Raw genomic sequence first — 17,919 nt, 5'->3', positions numbered from 1 at the left:
TCTATTACATTTTGCCGTGCCTTGTGTCAAACATAGTGTGTTTGGAAAACACAGTTAGAAAAGGTTCTCATCAGAGACTGCTGAGCGTGATTGCCAGAGGACTGCCAGGCCCTGAGCATCTACAGGGGCACAGAAATCTGCTGGCTGTTCACGCTATTGCTAAGTGGAGAATCCAGTTTACTTCTAAAAGTTACAAATTCTGACATAAAGTACTTGAAACATGAATTTCTATAAATCACTGCTCCACTTCAGAGGCTTTTTAGAGCCGTATAGAGATTGCTCATAAACTCGATTTCCCTGGAATGTCCCAAAGCTGTATTTGATGGGAACTAACCCACTTTTTTCTTTGTTTTTCTCATATGTGCCAAGAGGAGTGTCCAGTGGGGACGTACGGGGTGCAGTGTGCTGAGCCCTGCAAGTGTATGAATGGTGGGAAATGCTACCATATTGGTGGTGCCTGTCTCTGTGAAGCAGGATACACTGGAGAGCAGTGTGAAACAAGGCTTTGTCCTGAAGGAATTTATGGTCTCAAGTGTGATAAAAGATGTCCCTGGCACAGGCCCACTACCTGGAGGTAGGCTTTACACCCTTGAACCTGTTCTTCTGTAGAGAAGATAGAAATCTGAAAAGAAAGATTTCCTGATTTTTCTAGTACTTTCATGCAATCTGAAGCAGCGAAGGACTTGTGAGAGAATCTGGTATTCCCTAACTGGATCAGGAAACTCTCAGCCCAAAAGAGCTTCTGAATTACAGTGCTTGCAGCTATATGTGATCTTAATATTCATTGCTGTATTTATTTGGTTGCTTACCCGCCAAATAAATATTATGACAAAGTGGGACCTTTGTCTCTGTTTACCAGGTGGGTAGATCATTACATTGCTCACTGTGTGTAGGCAGGATAGATCATACATCCCTTGCACGTTCTGGTGTGCTGTAAGTGCTAAATAACTGAAATCCGTAGATGTGGTCAGTTGATGGCAGCTCCAGCCAATCCTCGTGCTTGTCAGCCTCTATGCTTCGTGAAGGGTTAGATATAGGTATACCTGGGAGGTTCTATTATTTTCCAGGGGTCCAGAGAGCACCAGCAGGTAACAAGCCTCTTATGCAAAGAGTTTTTTCAGAAATGGTTCTTGTCCATTGCCTCTTTTGGTAGATATGCAAGGATTTGAGCTAGAGTGTGTATTGAACCCAGCCCTCTGTTCTCTGTGACCAGGTGAAAGTATCCATTTTTCCCTTGGTACTCAACAGTCAAGAGAAAAGAGAGAGTGAGCACTGGCTGGCTGAGACTAAGGCCACATAAACCCCGTTTCCTCAGTGGGGTACAGCAACAGCGCTGTGACCTGGTATGAGCAGATCCATACGTCCCTGCCACTTCCCATCACAGGTTGGGGGGTTTACAGAAACTTGTCATTCTGAAGATGCAGTTTGCAGGAAGAAGCAAAAAAGGCCTCTGTCTGCCTTTGTCAACATTAGCGCCTTGTTTTGTACAGGAATGTACAAAATGTAGGAATTGTAGCATTTCAGGCTGGTTTTGGCATGTCTTTACTCACGTGACACCTGGTGTAAAAAGAGCACACTGTAGCTACGTACTTTTCTACAAGGGTTTTTCCTTTTGTCTTGTAAGCTCTTTCTGGTGATCTTCCACCCCTGCTTCACATTTGTAAATAAGACTGTGGGAGGTCATTCTGCATCACCAACTAATTTGGTATAGTTAGGCTGGGATTAGGGTTTTTTCAGGACACGTTCTGGTGGCATTTCTTTTGTCTCTTGCTTTCTCTGAGGGATATGTGCATACATATATATATAGGCTCCATTTCTTAATGTATAAATCTTACTGCCAATTAGTCTGACTTCATGAAAACCCATCAAAATCCTTCAAAAGTATTACAGCTTCCTACATCTATTTACAGGACAGTGATGTATGTCTTAAAATGCCAGTACTAGTAATTTTATAAATACGTTCTAATTTAGATCTCAAGAACTGTTCAGTTGTAGATTGTCATTTTTAGTCCTGAATTACTTATCCTTCCATCCCCTCCTGGCAGCTGTCACCCTGTGTCTGGGGAATGCTCCTGCAAGCCTGGCTGGTCGGGGCTCTACTGCAACGAGACGTGTTCTCCAGGATTCTATGGCGAGTCATGTCAGCAGATCTGCAGCTGCCAAAATGGTGCTGACTGCAATAGTGTGACTGGAAAATGCACCTGTGCCCCCGGATTTGAGGTAAATAAGTCTCTCTTTTGCAGTACATTTTCAACTCCATTGGCTTTAGTTGAGTGCCAAGTTCTTCATGGTGCCCGAGTGTCCTTTCTCCACCACAGGAAAAGAAAGGTAACGGTATTTAGATACATAAATAATACTGGGCGTTGTCTAAGATTCTGAGGCAAATCTGGGATTGGTTCTCAGCACTGAAGTGAAGGCATTTCAGGAAAGAAAAGATAGTGACTTTGTAAGACAGTGATAAGTAGGAGGATGTGCTTGTGAGGTGTAAATAAAGGGAGGAATGATGGTTTCAATCATTATCTTGCTGCAGAAGCTCCTGATGTTCCATTCAGAGAAAATCTAGAGCAAGACACTTGTTTTTGCGGTTCAGGATGGATTATTCTGCAGCTTTTACATGCATTTGCGGTTACCTGTGCTTTGGATATTTACAGGGTGACTGTTGTAGGAACAACAACTGTGAAAACTTCAAATTAATTCCTAAAAATACTGTAGACATCCACGTTCCATGAACCTGCTGTCTTACCGAGATTTGGTTTCGTGAAGGGCTTCCTTATTACTTAAGATACTGTCCATTGATCTAACCAAGTGGTGTTTGCTGTGTGACCTGAGCTCTCCCAACAACTAACAGGAAAGTAATGCTTACTGTGGACTTAAAGAGCATGAAGGAGTCCCTCGCCATGAAATTTCAGATACCTTAGTGACAGCCTGGAACAGGCATGTTCTCTGGCTTTTGTAGCACCTGAGTCAGTCTACAGAATGTACTGGTTCTATTGTCTGAATAGTTTTTAGACTCTGTTTTTGTGTCATTCAGGGTGCTGCTTGTGGTACTGCCTGTCTTCTGGGGACGTATGGAATAAACTGTTCATCTGTATGCAACTGCAAAAACGAAGCCATCTGTTCACCAGTAGATGGTTCTTGTGCCTGCAAAGCAGGTAAGCATCCCTTCAGATTAATTTCCTTTTTCCCTAATCATAAAATGAATTTGAGTTTTGGAAGTAGAGAAGAAGAAAGAAACTTAATAAAAAGCAGACCACGCTGAAGGCCATATCACCAGCTGATTTATGCTTCTGCTGCTCTGGGAGGTGAAAACTAGGAAACCATCTGCCCCAAGAAGAGTGCACATGCCTCATGTTTGTGTTCTCAGTGGGCTGGAGGCTGCTGCGGCTTAGTGAATTACTGGTGTTTACCCTGAGGTGTGCCACCACTTCTCTCTTGGTGGCAGTGCTGTCATCTGCTGGATGTACCACAGGCATGCCTGCCATGTGTCTGACAGCAGCCTGCCTAGTCGAAATGCATAGGCGGGTTTCCCTCAGCCTGGGTGTGCATGACCTCTGGCTGCAACCCTTGCCCCTCTCAGCCACACAGAGGCACCGATTTCTTCCTGTCATTTTAGCACTGATGTTAGTATCTACTGGCAATTTATTCTATTTGAATGCTCTTTTCCTCACCAGCTCTCTGAGAAAACCTTGCCTAAGACCCTTCCAAGCCTTTGCGCGCTGTTCCCTGCTTCTGTGAGAAACTTTCTAGGTCTCCCAGTATTCGTGTGACTAGACTGACGCTCCTTGACCTCCCTGCCTGGCTCTCACCTCCCAGCAGTAATTCTGATGGACATTGTACCCCCTCAGAAACTGCACGTCCCTGCCCACCTCTGTCAGGGACTGATTTTTGCCTGAAATGACCCCTAAATGTGAAGTTCTCTATCCAGGGCACGAGGCGGCTTCGTTTCAATCCATGTGTTTTGCACAGTCTATTGATTAGGCTCAGTGCAGAATTACTTTTCCCTTGGCTTGCTGTAAACAAGGTACAAAATTAGAACCTTGGCTTGTGTCACTGCTGATGGTCACGTCAGACTGTCTCCTGCCGTTTCTATTGTATCAGATGGTCACATTTTTAAAAATCTATTTCCATTTCTCTGCCTCCAGCGTGCAGTCTGCAAATCATTGCTACCCAGCATAATCAGCAGTGAAGGGTGCATTTTAGACCCATTTCCCATTACAGTCTTTTTTGCATCTGGAGGGAAGTACAGCAATGATCTAGAAGGTCTTCCATGTATCCTTGGAGAAATGCAACTTAGGCACTGCTGCTATGTTTCCTTCTGTTTTGTGTCTAGGATTTTAGTTTCTAAACTGTATTGCAGAACTCCATCTGTTCAGTACTGGCGGAAGAGTGATGAAAGCAGCAGCTTGAATGTAGGGAATACAGTCCTTGCTTTTTCAACCCATGCCTTAAACCTTCAGTATCCTCTGGTGCTTGGTAGTGTAATTTCAAGGTGTCTGTGTTTTCCTTGCCAATCTGCCCTGAATTGCTATTGCACGGTGGCACCCATCTGCAAATGTGTGCTGTGCAGAGATGTCAGGAGGTGCCCTTCACCACCCTTGTTCCAACGTGGACGAGTCCTCGTCTGAAACTGCTGCTACTAGCCTGTAGCTAGTGGTACCCTGGCATTGCACATCTCCGAAAGATGCTGCCTGATAGGCAGAGTGAAACACGTCCGCAGAGAGGAATGGGGGAAAACTTGGATTAATTTGTCACTTGAAATTCTTCTTTTTGGCAGGTTGGCATGGTGTAGATTGCTCAATAAATTGTCCCAGAAGTACCTGGGGGCTTGGCTGTAACTTAACTTGCCAGTGCCTTAACGGAGGGGCTTGCAAAGCTCTGGATGGAACCTGTACCTGTGCTCCAGGCTGGAGAGGAGAAAAATGTGAATTCCCTTGCCAGGTAGTTTCATAATTTCACCAGATTTTGCACTGAATTTTGTCGGGGGGATAAGTCTCCAAGGAGGACTGCTCCTGGTAGCCCATACACAACTGGGTTGAAGATTGGTGACACATGACGACAAATCTTTGGGAAGAACTCTGCAGTGCAACACACTGAAGTGCAGAAAACACACAGTTAAGATGCACAGATGAAAAACTCTTCCTGCTTCCATGCTTTAAAGTCGAGCCTCAGACTTTTCTCCAGCTCCTTTAGAATTTGTTGAAAAACACAGACCCAAATTTTTCCCCGTTAGCATCAAATGCTCTCCAGAGTGCTTCTGTTAAAGCAGAAAAAACTATGAGAGGAAAGAATGTGCCAGAAATAGATACTTAACATCAAACAACCTAGTTTTGATTACATTATCTTCTATCTCTGGTACAATATGAACGGAGAAGTTGCCTTCATTCTTAGTCAGCTGTGAGAAGGCACTGCGAAGAGTGCAGTGACAGACAGGTCTTTGCCTTCCTCTTGGGGCTCTGACGCTGTCACCCCGACATTGAGAACTGCAAAGTTAGAAATCATTGCACTGCCATAACATTGCCTCATCAGGTCTGCTGCACCTTGCAATTTGTGCTTGGGGAGAGCAATCAAAATATCTAATTTCAAAGGTTTTAAAATGGTAAAAGTCAAAACCGATTTGTTTTATTCCGTAACTGCTTTTTATTACATTTTGTAGTCAAAACATGAACTCTTTCTCTGAAAAACTGGCTCCATCTTTTCCAGTGATAGTGTTTGGTTTTCTGGGAAATTCTTAGAAACTCCAGTTTTTAAATAAATTCTCTGCTCTACAGGAGGACTGTGTGGGGCTGGAAGGAGACAGGGGCCAGTTCTGTGGCTGTTTTGTTCCATCCGTGATTCACAGGTATGGAAATGTTGTTGAGTGTGGGATCCACAGGCAAACTGGGAGTAGGAGAGTAGACGGGTCAATCTGAAACCTTGCGCGCCTTCAAAGAACCATTCCTCAGGAAGTGGTGAAGAGCTGTAAATATGCAGGGCTGTGCTGGCAGCTCTGGTACGTAAAGCCTTGCGTGCAGGAACCCAGAAAGCTTGGCTCTGGCAACCAAAAAGAGGATCTGTTGTGCAGAAGCTGTGCTTCTACTTAGGTTTTTCAAACTTGAGAACTCAAGTGTCTCTGCACATATTTTGTTCTGCATGAAAATTGTTGCACTTTTCTGCAAGGTTTCTCTGGCATTTTCCTTGTGGTTTTAGGAAGTATTTGTATTTGGTTATCCATTAGAATTTGTGTTTGGCACTGTTGTCTATGGAGAGCAAGGTAATTTGAAAACATGATGAAACTCTGCAGAAAGGCATGCTATCACAAACCTTTTATCTCCAGGAAGGGATTTGAGTTCTCACCTAAATGTCTATGTAAGTGTTGGGAAAACTCTTCCAGCTTCCATAAGATGGAGTTGACACTCTTAAGTATGCCCCTCTCAGAGGGTTCTGGAGTTTTGTGTCTCCGTGCGATACTGTAGCGTTGCAAGCTTCAGCTTTCCTGTTTGTATTCAAGGGTCAGTAGTCTCTGTGGACTCTCTCCACAGGAGTCCTCACAGAAAGAGAGGGAGGCTGCCACAGCCAGCACTCACCTAACTGAGCCCAGAGTGTTCTTGGCCTTATTGTCGTCCCAAAAGCCGCAGTGCGACCTCCCCTCAGTCACTCAGATACCGCTGGGAAATGGCAAGGCTGCAAAAATAATAAAAGTAATTGGAGTGAATGATGAGAAAATAGTAGTATTGTCATTGTGCCATCGATGAGTAGTTTGTGAGACACTAGGGCAGACAAATCACCAGAGACCAAAAGTATGGTAACGAATGAAGCCAGGTTAAAGTAGGTAGATTCTATGATTTGAAAGTCGTAGTAAAAATGTAGCATCTTTTTGTAACAGGTTCTAAAAATGAGCTGGCCGGTGTGATAGAACTATCCTGGGTGGAGATGACGACTTCAGGCGTAGCACAGACCTTGACTGCGTGACCTCAGGTATTGGAAAGGAGACACTGCTTTTGGCTTCAGTGAAATCATCTTTGGAAAAGAAAAAGATTTTGCTGGAAAGAGACTTTGTGCTTGATTCTAGAAAAAATGGAATATCTGTCCCGGGATGATGTCATCACAGCAGCGTGTGTAATGGACTAGTTTCAACACGTTGGTGATGTCAGGACACACTGTATGACATAAAGAGCATAGTTTGCTTTCTGTTCGGTGTCTGGAAATATCCTCCTCCCACGCTTCACACGTCAGAGCAATACTCCTGAGCAATACTTTCATAACATGGTCTCAAATAGCTGCTCTATAAAGTTACACTGCAGAGATAGCATCAGAAGGTAGGATTAAGAAAGGTGTTGTGGAACATATGTATATGCATAATAAGTGGAGCAGCAGGCAAAGGGTTTGTGACAATAGAGGAAGGAACTAAATTCAACAAAGTATGTTAGAATAGCTTGGGTTTTTTTTCTTTTAGGTTTGTTAAAGTAACCATCAGACTTGGTATTTTTTGGTGTTTAGTATTACCTACCAAAACAGCGAGGATCTCTAGGGAGATCGAGCCATGTAACTCGTATCGAGTGTATAATTAAAAGACTGAATCTTGAATGAAATTAAAATACGGGAAAGGTTCCAAGTTAAGTTCTGTGAGTGCTAATTGTGCATTGTGCTAATTGTGCTGCTGTGCAACAGCTATTTCTCTTGATGTGTTACCTAATATTCTAATTTATCAGGAAAAAAATACCAGAAGGGATTAGAGCAGCAAAGGAGGAGATTTTATGGAACGGCCTCTCCCTGTCTGTCCTCCTTGCCCCCCCCTTTTTTTTTCCTCCTTTTTTAAAAGAAACTTGTGCCTTTCGCGTAAGAATTAAGTGAATTCCTATTTCTGGTCCCAGGTTCTCTAAAAGTTAGGTGATGTGTAGCTGGCTGTATCATGTCATGAGTACTTAAAGGATCACTGGAAAACATTGGTAAGTTTTTCTCAGTGAAGTAATGGCTATTTGTTTTCCAAGTTAGGAAACAGGTAAGAAGCCAAGGTCTAAGATGACCATACTCCTCTACAGATAAAACTATCCAGTCTATCTTTTTAAATGACTTTTCTTCAAATATGCCTTAGGAGTTGTTTGTGTTGGAGAGGACATACTATGTATAGCCAAATGTGTATAACATAAAAACTAGAGATGCATTTCACCTGCAACCCAAGTCAGCATGGCCTGACAAGTAACAGAATGTCAGTTAAGTCATTAAGAGCTGGGATATAGTAAACCTTAGAGGAAGACGAGCAAATCTCCATTTGTGAGTGTAAAGCCTTGAACTGCACGAATAATGAGGATGCCATTGCCAGCCTTGTGTATTTAGAAAGCAGCGCTAATTCAGAGTCAGGAAGTGCTCTGAAGAGTAGTTCACGGCTGTATAGAAAGTGTAGGAAGGAATGACGGTTTGTTCTTTCTGATTCCAGTCTGTTCCCCTGGGTTTTATGGACACTGCTGCAGCCAGACATGCCCCCAGTGTGTACACAGCAGTGGTCCCTGCCACCATATTACTGGCTTACATGACTGCTTACCTGGGTTTACAGGAGCCCTCTGTAACGAAGGTACAAGTTGTAGTAAAGACTGTCTGGGACAGAGAGACCAGGCACTTCAGCAATTTTCCTTCTGTCGCTTGGAAGCCATAAAACCAACAGCAGTTGCTGTTGTAGTGCTTGCAGCGTATAAATTAGGAATCTTAAGCAGGTTTAAACTGTTTGAACATTTGATCCTACAGTATGAAACCCACTGTATTGTTATTTGTATTATTTGTATAATGAGCATGTATAAAGGGCTTCCCAGAATTTCTAATGCCTTACTGAACATTATACTAAGCAGTACCTGTCTTGATCCTAGTATCAAGATTCCTCTTGAAATAAAGAAAAGGTAATCCCATTCTGATTACTAAGGAGTTCTAATTGTGTTTTGTTCCAGTATGTCCCAGTGGCAGATTTGGCAAGAACTGCATTGGAATATGCACGTGCACCAGTAAAGGAATGTGCAATCCTATTGATAAATCCTGTCAGTGTTACCCTGGCTGGATTGGTAGTGACTGCTCTCAACGTAAGTATGAAATGTTCCCCTTTCTTTTAACAACAATCAATTCGGGTTTGGCTATTTACATTATCTAGTATTTAGTAAAAAACCCACTGTCCAAGTCAGAAAAGAGGACTGTGTGGTATAGGAGGAAGAAATCCGAAAGTTTTCTTCTTCAGTTTATCAGCACTATCAGCAACATAATTGCACTCTGGCTTTTCTAAGAAGTGGGATGGAGAATATGAGAGAAGAGACCAATTTTCAGTCTTTCACTGCCCAAGAAGAGTTGTAGAGGATCTGCAGAGAGCTTCTGGCTGCTTCTTGCAGAAGCCACCCCTGCTTCCCCCCTTCGCCACCAGAACCTTGCCACGTAAAAGCACAACGCAGATACCCCTTTTTACTGCCATTCTACCTCACTTGGGGAGTATTGCCTTGGTATGCTAAACCAGTGAAGACTTTGTTACTGACTCGGAGTGCTAGGCCCTAATTTCATTATGTTTCATAGGAGTTCTTTTATGAAATAATTCAGCATTCTCCAGATGCCTTGTCAGGTCTATGAAAATACTGATAATAGGAGAGAAATACCTGAGGCAGAATTCTCACGAGAAATTGATCCAATTCCATGAAGTACCAAAATCCACACGGTCCAAAACACTGTATTCCAAAGTTTCAGTCAACCCATTTCTGTGAATAAAAGAAGCCACACCAAAGCCTTATACGTCAACATTCCAAAGAGACTGTGCTGATTTCCAGGGAGGTGCATTTCCGAATACCATCCCACATTGGTTTCACGTCACTTATGGTAACTCATTTATGGCTTGGCTAGTCCAGGTTAACTAGCTCTGTACCAGTGCAATGTAGCAGCTGGTGACTTTGGAAAAAAAACTCTTTGCTGTCTAAATTCTGTGAAGTGATTGGCATGCACAACTAAGTATCATAGCAAGATAAATCTTGAGCCGATTCCTGTGGAAGCCAGTAGCAAGAAAGGTGTCTGGTTTTATGGTAAAATAAGTAGGTATTTTGGAGAGTAGAAGAATAGGGGTATTTAGGAGGAGGAGAGACTTACTCACAAATCAATAACAAGAAAATGGTGCCAGCAATATGAATGGAAGCATCTATTTAGACTATGCTCATGGGCTGTAACAGAGCAAGTTTCTTTGCTTTGTGTACAGGCCTTTTGTTCACATGGAAAATAACGATTCCATTAAATTCTTCTGGAACCAGTAACCTTCTTAAAACTTTTAACCTTTCATCTGTATGGGATTTACATTCCCTCATAGCTGACCACTATTTTCAAACAAAAACAATAACAAAAAGAATCAAAAGGCACAACTGAAGCAAAAACAAGAAAAACCAAACTTCGTGTTTATTTTTTTGTCACTACAATGTAGTATATTTCTTAATGAAGTGAAATTTGGGCAAAACCACCACTTTGCAAAAATGCAGCCCACACATAGATGAGTCCTTTTGCATTTAAAGGATTCAGGAATTACTTTTTTTAAAAAATACTATATTCATCAATGCAACCACAGCAGCAAGAGTCCACTTGATAAAGGTACAGTCCTGATCATTTGCACTCTATTTAGGTAATTACCTAGACTCTAACATTAGAAATTAAAGAATTAAGCTTCATATTTAGCCTAAATCTATAGGCTGTGAGATGTGTTTCAACCTTCTCTATTTGTACTCCTTCAGTTTTGAGGCTTAGAAGACTTATACCTTTGGCTGTGTTCAACGTAACTGCTTGCAGATTAAAAAATAATGAAAAGAGGAAAGTTACTTGGCTTTCTGTGTGGAGAAAGCTGGTATGAGTGTCCTAGTTACTGAGAATCAAGTTTGAATTGCTGGCTTTTTCGACACTTCCAATTTTTTTCAACACTTTTTATGTAGAGTAAAAGAAGTCCTTAGTTAGAGAAAACCCAACCCGTGGCAATTTGCTCAGAATGGAGTAGCCCAAGAAATGGCTTTAAAAGCAAAACAACAAACACCAAGTGAAGCAGTGCTTCTATGTGAATGTAAGCAGCTCTGTTTGTGGATATCACTGATCTTTGTCATTTGGGATCAATTAATGAATTGCTGTGGGTTGTTTTAGCTTGCCCACCTTCCCACTGGGGACCGAACTGCATCCACACGTGCAATTGCCATAATGGAGCTTACTGCAGCGCCTGCGATGGGGAGTGCAAATGTACCCCAGGATGGACTGGCCTTTACTGTACACAGAGTAAGTGACTTTTGTCATCCATTCTTGGTCTATAAACGAGTGACAGAACTTTCCTTTGGTGTTTTCACATTTCAGTCGTTGATGTCTTCCCACGCTGCTAAGCATTTTTGGCCCAGAAGATGTAACACGTTACCTCCGCGGTAGCAGGGGAGGCAGCTGCATAAGCACTGGCAGAGTGCTGGCAACTACATTTGAACTCCTCTTTAGCCTTGCTTTAGAGGAAGACAACTTTTGGCTGCGGCTGGGCATCCCTGTGGAAGAGTCTGTCATGTGCACACACAGAATGAATGACTCTGACATTCAGATGCTCCCCCTGCGGATGTGCAGTACTGGCTGTAGTCCATTAATATACTTACCCAGGATGTTTGCATTTTAGTTCTGGAGCAGTTGCTTCACTCCAGTTCTCTTCCCGCTCCTTCTATTGCAGGATGTCCCCTGGGTTTTTACGGGAAGGACTGTGCATTGCTATGCCAGTGTCAGAACGGAGCTGACTGCGACCACATCAGTGGGCAGTGCACCTGCCGCACGGGCTTCATGGGGAAGCACTGTGAGCAAAGTGAGTAGGAATGGCAAGTGTTGGTGCCTAAGAGCAATTACTCAACCCTCAGGGGAGCCTCTGTTTTGGCCAGTGTTTTGATACATCCTCTTTGCTTCAGGGGGAGTCTTAATGGGGTAGATGCTTCAGGAGTTGGACCTGGGCTTTTTCCAGAGAAAACCTGCAGAATTGGTTATGAAGACCTTATCTCTTGCTGTCTTCCCACATCGGCACACATGTCATATGACGTGACACCAGCCAGATGTCTGGCTCCGCTCATACAACTGCATGGGTTTTGAAGCACGGGGCTCTGAGTAGCCTGGGAGACCTGACAGTCTGGTGGAGAAGGACAATTGGTTCCTGTTTTGCCTGTTTCTTCATTGTCTTTTACCCTTTTCTTCTTTTTCGGTTTTCGTTCCTTCCTAATTTCACGGCCTTAGTGGCAGGCCCAGTACAAGTAAAGCCAAATCCCAAGTAGAGACAATTCCCTTCTCCTTTTCCCTCTTCCCTTCTCATAGTCTCCCAGATACACAGAGATCCTCTCGAAGCAAATCTTGTCCGTAGGGGTCTGCCACTGGTGACACATTGCCATCTGCTGGCCGTGGACAGACAGAGTTTAGGGCTAGGAACAAAGGGTAGCGTCCGTGGTGCTGCAGATCTGTAATCCAGATACAGTTAAGAAGCTCCATCTGAAGGCTCGAGTCTGAAACAAGTGAAGGCAAAGAGCAAACCTGGGAGTGACTCAACGGGTACGTGAAACTTCAGGCACTGCTGTCTTCTGCCCACAGCTGTTAAGGCAGGCAGCAGGTGAAGAAGGTGGCAGAAAGAGTTTTCAGAGCCAAGAAAGAGCTGTCAGCAAAGGTGGGGGTGCTCTTGAGGCACTAGAGAGTGTTGCTATGAACTTGGTGGTTAAAATTCTCTGTAATTGGGACAGTGACTGCAGAGGCAAAAGAGAGCAAGGAACCTCAGGAGAGAAGTAAGTTAGCAAGTAACATGCTCTTGCTTCAAGTGACCTGTCAGTTCCTGCTCTGTGTCCCTAAATCCGTCAAATGAATGGCAATTTCCTAGGTAGCTCTTTCCAGAAACTCTCCCATTAGGTTTTGGAATGAGTGCAGAGCTGTCAAAAACTTCTCCTCAGAAAGAAATGCCATGCTATTGATAGTTGTTGATTTTATTTTCTTTTCAGAAGCCATCCCTCACATTACCGGTGGAAATTCCAACAGTCACTATTTCTCTAACCCCAGTTATCATACTCTGACTCAGTGCGCTACCCCACCTCATGTCAACAACATGGACAGACTGACCCTGGCAAAGGTAGAGCATCAAAATCTCAGTGCTCCTGTGTCAATTAGCTTCTAGTTTATTTCATTTGGTTCCATCATGTTTCAGGTTTGGTTTCTTTTTGTTGTGGGTTGACCCTGGCTGGAGGTCAGGTGCCCAGCAAAGCCGCTCTATAACTCCCCTCCACAGCTGGACAGGGGAGAGAAGATATAACCAAAAGCTTATGAGTTGAGATAAGAGCAGGGAGAGATCATTCCGCAGGTAACATCATGGGCAAAGCATCTAATTTCCTACCAAATCAAAAGAGAGTGAGATAATGAGGTATAAAACCAAATCTTCAAACACCTCCCCTCACCCCTCCCTTCTTCCTGGCCTCAACTTTATTCACAAATTCTCTGCCACCTACCCCCGAGCGGCACGGGACGGGGGCAGAATGGGGATTGTGGCCAGTTAATCACACATTGTCTTTGCCGCTCCTTCCTCTTCAGGCAGAGGACTCCTCACATGCTTCCCCCGCTCCAGTGTGGGGTCTTTCCCACATCAGACAATCCTCCATGAACTTCTCCAACATGAATCCTTACCATGGGGGCTACAGCTCTTCACCAACTGCCCCAGTGTGGCTTACATGTGGCTCAGACCTCCAGGGACAGACTGCTCCAGCCTGCTTCCCCACAGAGCCACAGCTTGCCCCAGGGAAACCTGCTGCGGTGTGGGCTCCTCTGTCCACGGGCTGCAGGTCCTGCCAGGAGCTTGCTCTAATGCAGGCTTCCCATGAGGTCACTGCCTCCTTCAGGTGTGTCCACCCGCTCCAGCATGGAGCTGCAGCTGGGATCTCTACTCGGCATCTTCCTCCTGGGCTGCAGCAGGACTGCCTGCTTCACCATGGTCTTCTCCATGGGCTGCTGGGGAGTCTCCCCTCTGGTGCCTGGAGCGCTTCCTCCCCCTCCTTCTTCCCTGGCCTTGGTGTCTGCAGAGTTTCTTCATCTTCTCACTCCCTTCTCTGGCAGCAAGAAGTGTCTGCCTGTGGGTTTTTTTCCTTCTGAAACATCCTATCACAGAGGTGCTGCCACCATCGCTGATGGGCTCGTCACTGGCCAGCGGTGGGTCCATCCTTGAGCCGTCGGGTATTTACTCTGTCAGACGTAGGGGAAGCTTCTAGGAGCTTCTTGCAGAAGCCACCCCTGGCCCCCCACCGCTACCAAAACCTGGCCACGCAAACCCAAACCACTTTGCCTGATTAGCACCTGGAAATCCTGTAACTTCCCATCAGTTTCAGTTTCTGTTATCTGTCTTCCTTTGAATTAGGCCAAAACCAATCAGCTGTTTGTGAACCTTAAAAACGTGGAACCTGGAAAACGAGGAACTGTCATGGACTACGCGGGAACATTGCCTGCAGACTGGAAACATGGTGGCTACCTCAACGAGCTTGGTAAGAAGGAAGAAGGAGGAGGAGGAGAGGGTGAATGGTATTTACTGTGTTTGGGATAGAGAGGGAAGCAGGGAATTTTTCCTGGTTCTCCGCTCAGGGTAATGCCAAGGTGGTCTGGCTGTGCGTGAGGTTCAGGGTTATGGGTTCGACCTTTCTTCAAGGAGACAAAAAAGTGACTCCTTGTGAGGAGCGGTGAATCCACCTGATGCCCAGTGCAGACATGATATGCAAAACTCTCATCATATTGTCATACAACTATTTTCATACTAACTACTTTCATAAATCAATGGGTGTTGTAAATAAGGATCTGCTTTGGCAAAATTACTTTGATTAAATAGGTGTGGGGTTGGGTGAATCCTTTTTTTAAATCCCCACCACACAGAATCAAGGCTTTTTGAAGTAGTTTCTCATCATCTGGGCTGCTGCAGATGTAAATTGTAGCAGCATCTTCCCAGCTAAGCCTCCTGTCTGCTGAAACACAGCACATTGTCCCTCAAAAGAAAATTCCTGAGAAGGGGTGAGAATTTCTGTATCCTATTGACACTTCATCCTTTCCCAATCTCAAGCATCCCAAAAAGGCTGGATCACACTCCTCATGTCTCTGCCCAGTGAAAGCCTTAGAAGGGACTCTGAGTGCCATTATTCTTTAGATGATTTAATTACCTTCATTTCTAGTCCTTCTCACTGTCAGGTTCTGGGGATCAGGTGCAGCATCAGAAGCAGTCTGCAGCAGGATTTTTCCCTGCCCATCCCCAGCCTTGGTCTAACAACAGCTCCGCCCGAGACCCGGGGTTTTTAAGAAAACAGTTTAACGCTCAGAGTTCAGCTTTACATTTTCTTAGAGCAGACGTACCAGCACTTGGGACTTCTGAGAGATCCCGGCTGTGGCTACCCCACTGCATGGGGAGATTCTGGAAGACTGGAGGAATGCTGATGTTATGCCTGGTTTCTAGAAGGTGCAGTGGGATTGCTTGGGTAGCTCTAGGCTTGTGACCTGGGTGTCAGGCTTGGCAAAAACAGCAGGACAGCTGACATGAGACCTAGTAAATAAAGATGGAGTAGGAATAAATTTAGTTGGTTTAGGTCTTCTCAAATAACCTAATTCTGTTCTTGGAAACTGTGTATTTTGTTTAGAGAGAGACTGTCTAGAGAAAGTTCCTTTAGACTGCTGTAATGCTTGTAACAGAGTACCATGATGCAATCTTGGTTACAGTGACCATGAAATGTTGGAGTTCTAGATCCTCAGGGAAGTAAGGAGGGTGCACAGCAAGCTCACTACCCTGGACTGCAGCAGAACATACTTCGGCCTCTTCAGGGACCTGCTCAGTAGAGTACCATGGAACGAAGCCCTGGAAGGACCAGGGGCCCAGGACAGCTGGTTAGTATTCAAGGACTGCCTCTTTCAAGCTCTGGAGAGATGCAGCCCAACAAATGCACCAGGAGACCTGCCTGGATGAACAAGGCGCTCCTGGGCAAACTCAGACAGAGAAAGGAAGCCTACAGAGGGTAGAAGCATGGGCAGGTAGTCTAGGGGGAATAACGAGAAACTGTTCCAACAGCCAGGGACCAGGTTAAGAAAGCTAAAGTGCTGACAGAATTAAATCTGGCCTGAGACATCAAGGGCAACATCAAAAGCTTCTATAGCTCCATCAGTGACAAAATGAGGGTGAGAGGAAAAATTGGCCTTGTCTCCAGAAGGAAACAGAAGACGCAGTTACCCAGGATCTGGAGAAGGCTGAGGTACTTCATGACTTTTTGCCTCAGTCTTTTCTGGCAAGTGCTCAAGCCACAGTGCCCAAGGCACAGAAAGTGAAAGCACATGAAGTACAGTGTCCAGCTCTGAGCTCCCCAGTAAAAGACACTGAGCAGCTGAAGTGAGGCCAGGGGAGGGCTACAAAGGTCACCACAGGGCTGGAGCACCTCTCCTACAAAGACAGGCTGAGAGAGTTGTGCTTGTTCCACCTGGGGAAGAGAAGGCTCTGGGGAGATTCTGTAGCAGCCTTTCACTACCTAACCGGGAGCGGGCTACCAGAAATCTGGAGAGGGGCTGTTTACAAGGGCATATAGTGAAAGGACAAAATGTAATGGCCTTAACCTGAAAGAGGTTAGATTTAGATCAGGTGTTAGGATGGAATTCTTCTCTGTTGGGGTGGTGAGGCCCCGTCACAGGCTGCCCAGAGAAGCGGTGGCTGCCCCCTCCCTGGCATTGTTCAGGGCCAGGCTGGATGGGGCTTTGGGCAACCTGGTCTAGTGGAGGGTGTCCCTGCCCATGGCAGGGCGCTGGAACTAGATGTGCTTTGAGGTCCCTTCCAACCCCAACCACTCTGGGATTATCTGTATTGAATGCCAGCTACTATTCTAACCAGAATTGACAGTTCTCAGACTGCAACAGGAATTTGCTGATGACAAGACCAAGGGCCATAAACAAGAATAGCAGTAGAAGTGGATTCATTAAGGACTGTCTAACCATTTGGAAGTGCTATGACTGGTTTCTATTTAAATATTTGTTGGGGAGCGACTTGTTAGAACTCAACACCCTGTGTAGCATTGATGTCCATACTACTAGCATGCTTGAGAGAAACACGTGTTTTTCTTGTTACAGATCTAGTGAAGAACTCCGAATATAATTTAAGTAATTGCTCGTTAAGTAGTTCTGAGAACCCCTACGCTACTATAAAAGACCCACCAGCTCTTGTCCCCAGAAGTTCAGAATGCGGCTATGTGGAAATGAAGTCCCCGGCACGCGGGGACTCCCCGTATGCTGAGATCGCTGGCTCTGCTTCAGCCAATAGGAACGTTTATGAAGTTGGTAAGTGCAAAATGTACTTCTCGATGTTGAAGGTTAAGAACAAAGAGCACAGGACTTTTTCCTTTGAGCCAGGTTACTCAAAACACATTAAAAATCAGCTAAAAAAGCGATACGTTCAGGTTCTGGTTTCTGCTCCACCCATCTCACAACGTCTTTTCCAGGGAAGTGGTAGAGTTCACAAGGACAGAGTTTTAAATACCTTCAGCTCTGATCTCTAACCTAGAGAGAGCGCTCAATTTCCCTGGTTTGAAGGCCTGTCTTTAAACAACAGCGTAAGCTAAGCATTTGATCGCACTCTATTTTAGGCTGTTGTGGTGGTTGCACCTTGACTGGAGGCCGGGTTCCTCGCAAAGACACTCTTCTCACTCCCCTTTTCAGCTGGGGGAGAAAATACCTCTTGAGAGGCTTAGGAGTGGAGATAAGGACAGGGAGAGATCATTCCGCAATCAGCGTCACAGGCAGAACAGACTCAACAGGGAATTGAAAAAACCCATCTTACCACACTCACATGCACAGAAACCAGGGTAGAATAATGAGAAGTGCAACCAAATCCTAAAAGGCCTGTCCCTGCCTCTCCCTTCTTCAAAGACTCAACTTTATTCATTATTTCTCTCCCTTCCTCCTCGC

General features: G+C 44.8%; 1 protein-coding gene across 1 annotated transcript in view; it reads left to right on the top strand.

The window, feature by feature from the left end:
• Positions 1–359: 359 nt before the first annotated feature.
• Positions 360–17,919, top strand: part of LOC311203686 (uncharacterized protein) — a gene marked incomplete at its 5' end in the record, with an annotated part of 63,058 nt that continues 45,498 nt past the window's right edge. Inside the window, 12 exons of the mRNA XM_084278442.1 lie at positions 360–574; positions 2,046–2,220; positions 3,032–3,152; positions 4,775–4,938; positions 6,187–6,250; positions 8,414–8,548; positions 8,916–9,044; positions 11,110–11,238; positions 11,666–11,794; positions 12,960–13,087; positions 14,360–14,483; positions 17,050–17,292. Coding sequence (XP_084134568.1) covers positions 360–574; positions 2,046–2,220; positions 3,032–3,152; positions 4,775–4,938; positions 6,187–6,250; positions 8,414–8,548; positions 8,916–9,044; positions 11,110–11,238; positions 11,666–11,794; positions 12,960–13,087; positions 14,360–14,483; positions 17,050–17,292 — 1,756 coding nt within the window. The remainder of the gene's footprint in view (positions 575–2,045; positions 2,221–3,031; positions 3,153–4,774; positions 4,939–6,186; positions 6,251–8,413; positions 8,549–8,915; positions 9,045–11,109; positions 11,239–11,665; positions 11,795–12,959; positions 13,088–14,359; positions 14,484–17,049; positions 17,293–17,919) is intronic.

The sequence above is a fragment of the Gallinula chloropus genome, assembly GCF_964237585.1.
Source record: "Gallinula chloropus genome assembly, chromosome: Z".
Lineage (NCBI taxonomy): Eukaryota > Metazoa > Chordata > Aves > Gruiformes > Rallidae > Gallinula > Gallinula chloropus.
Note: the sequence above shows the minus strand (reverse complement) of the source record. Positions and strands in the feature narration are given on the sequence as shown.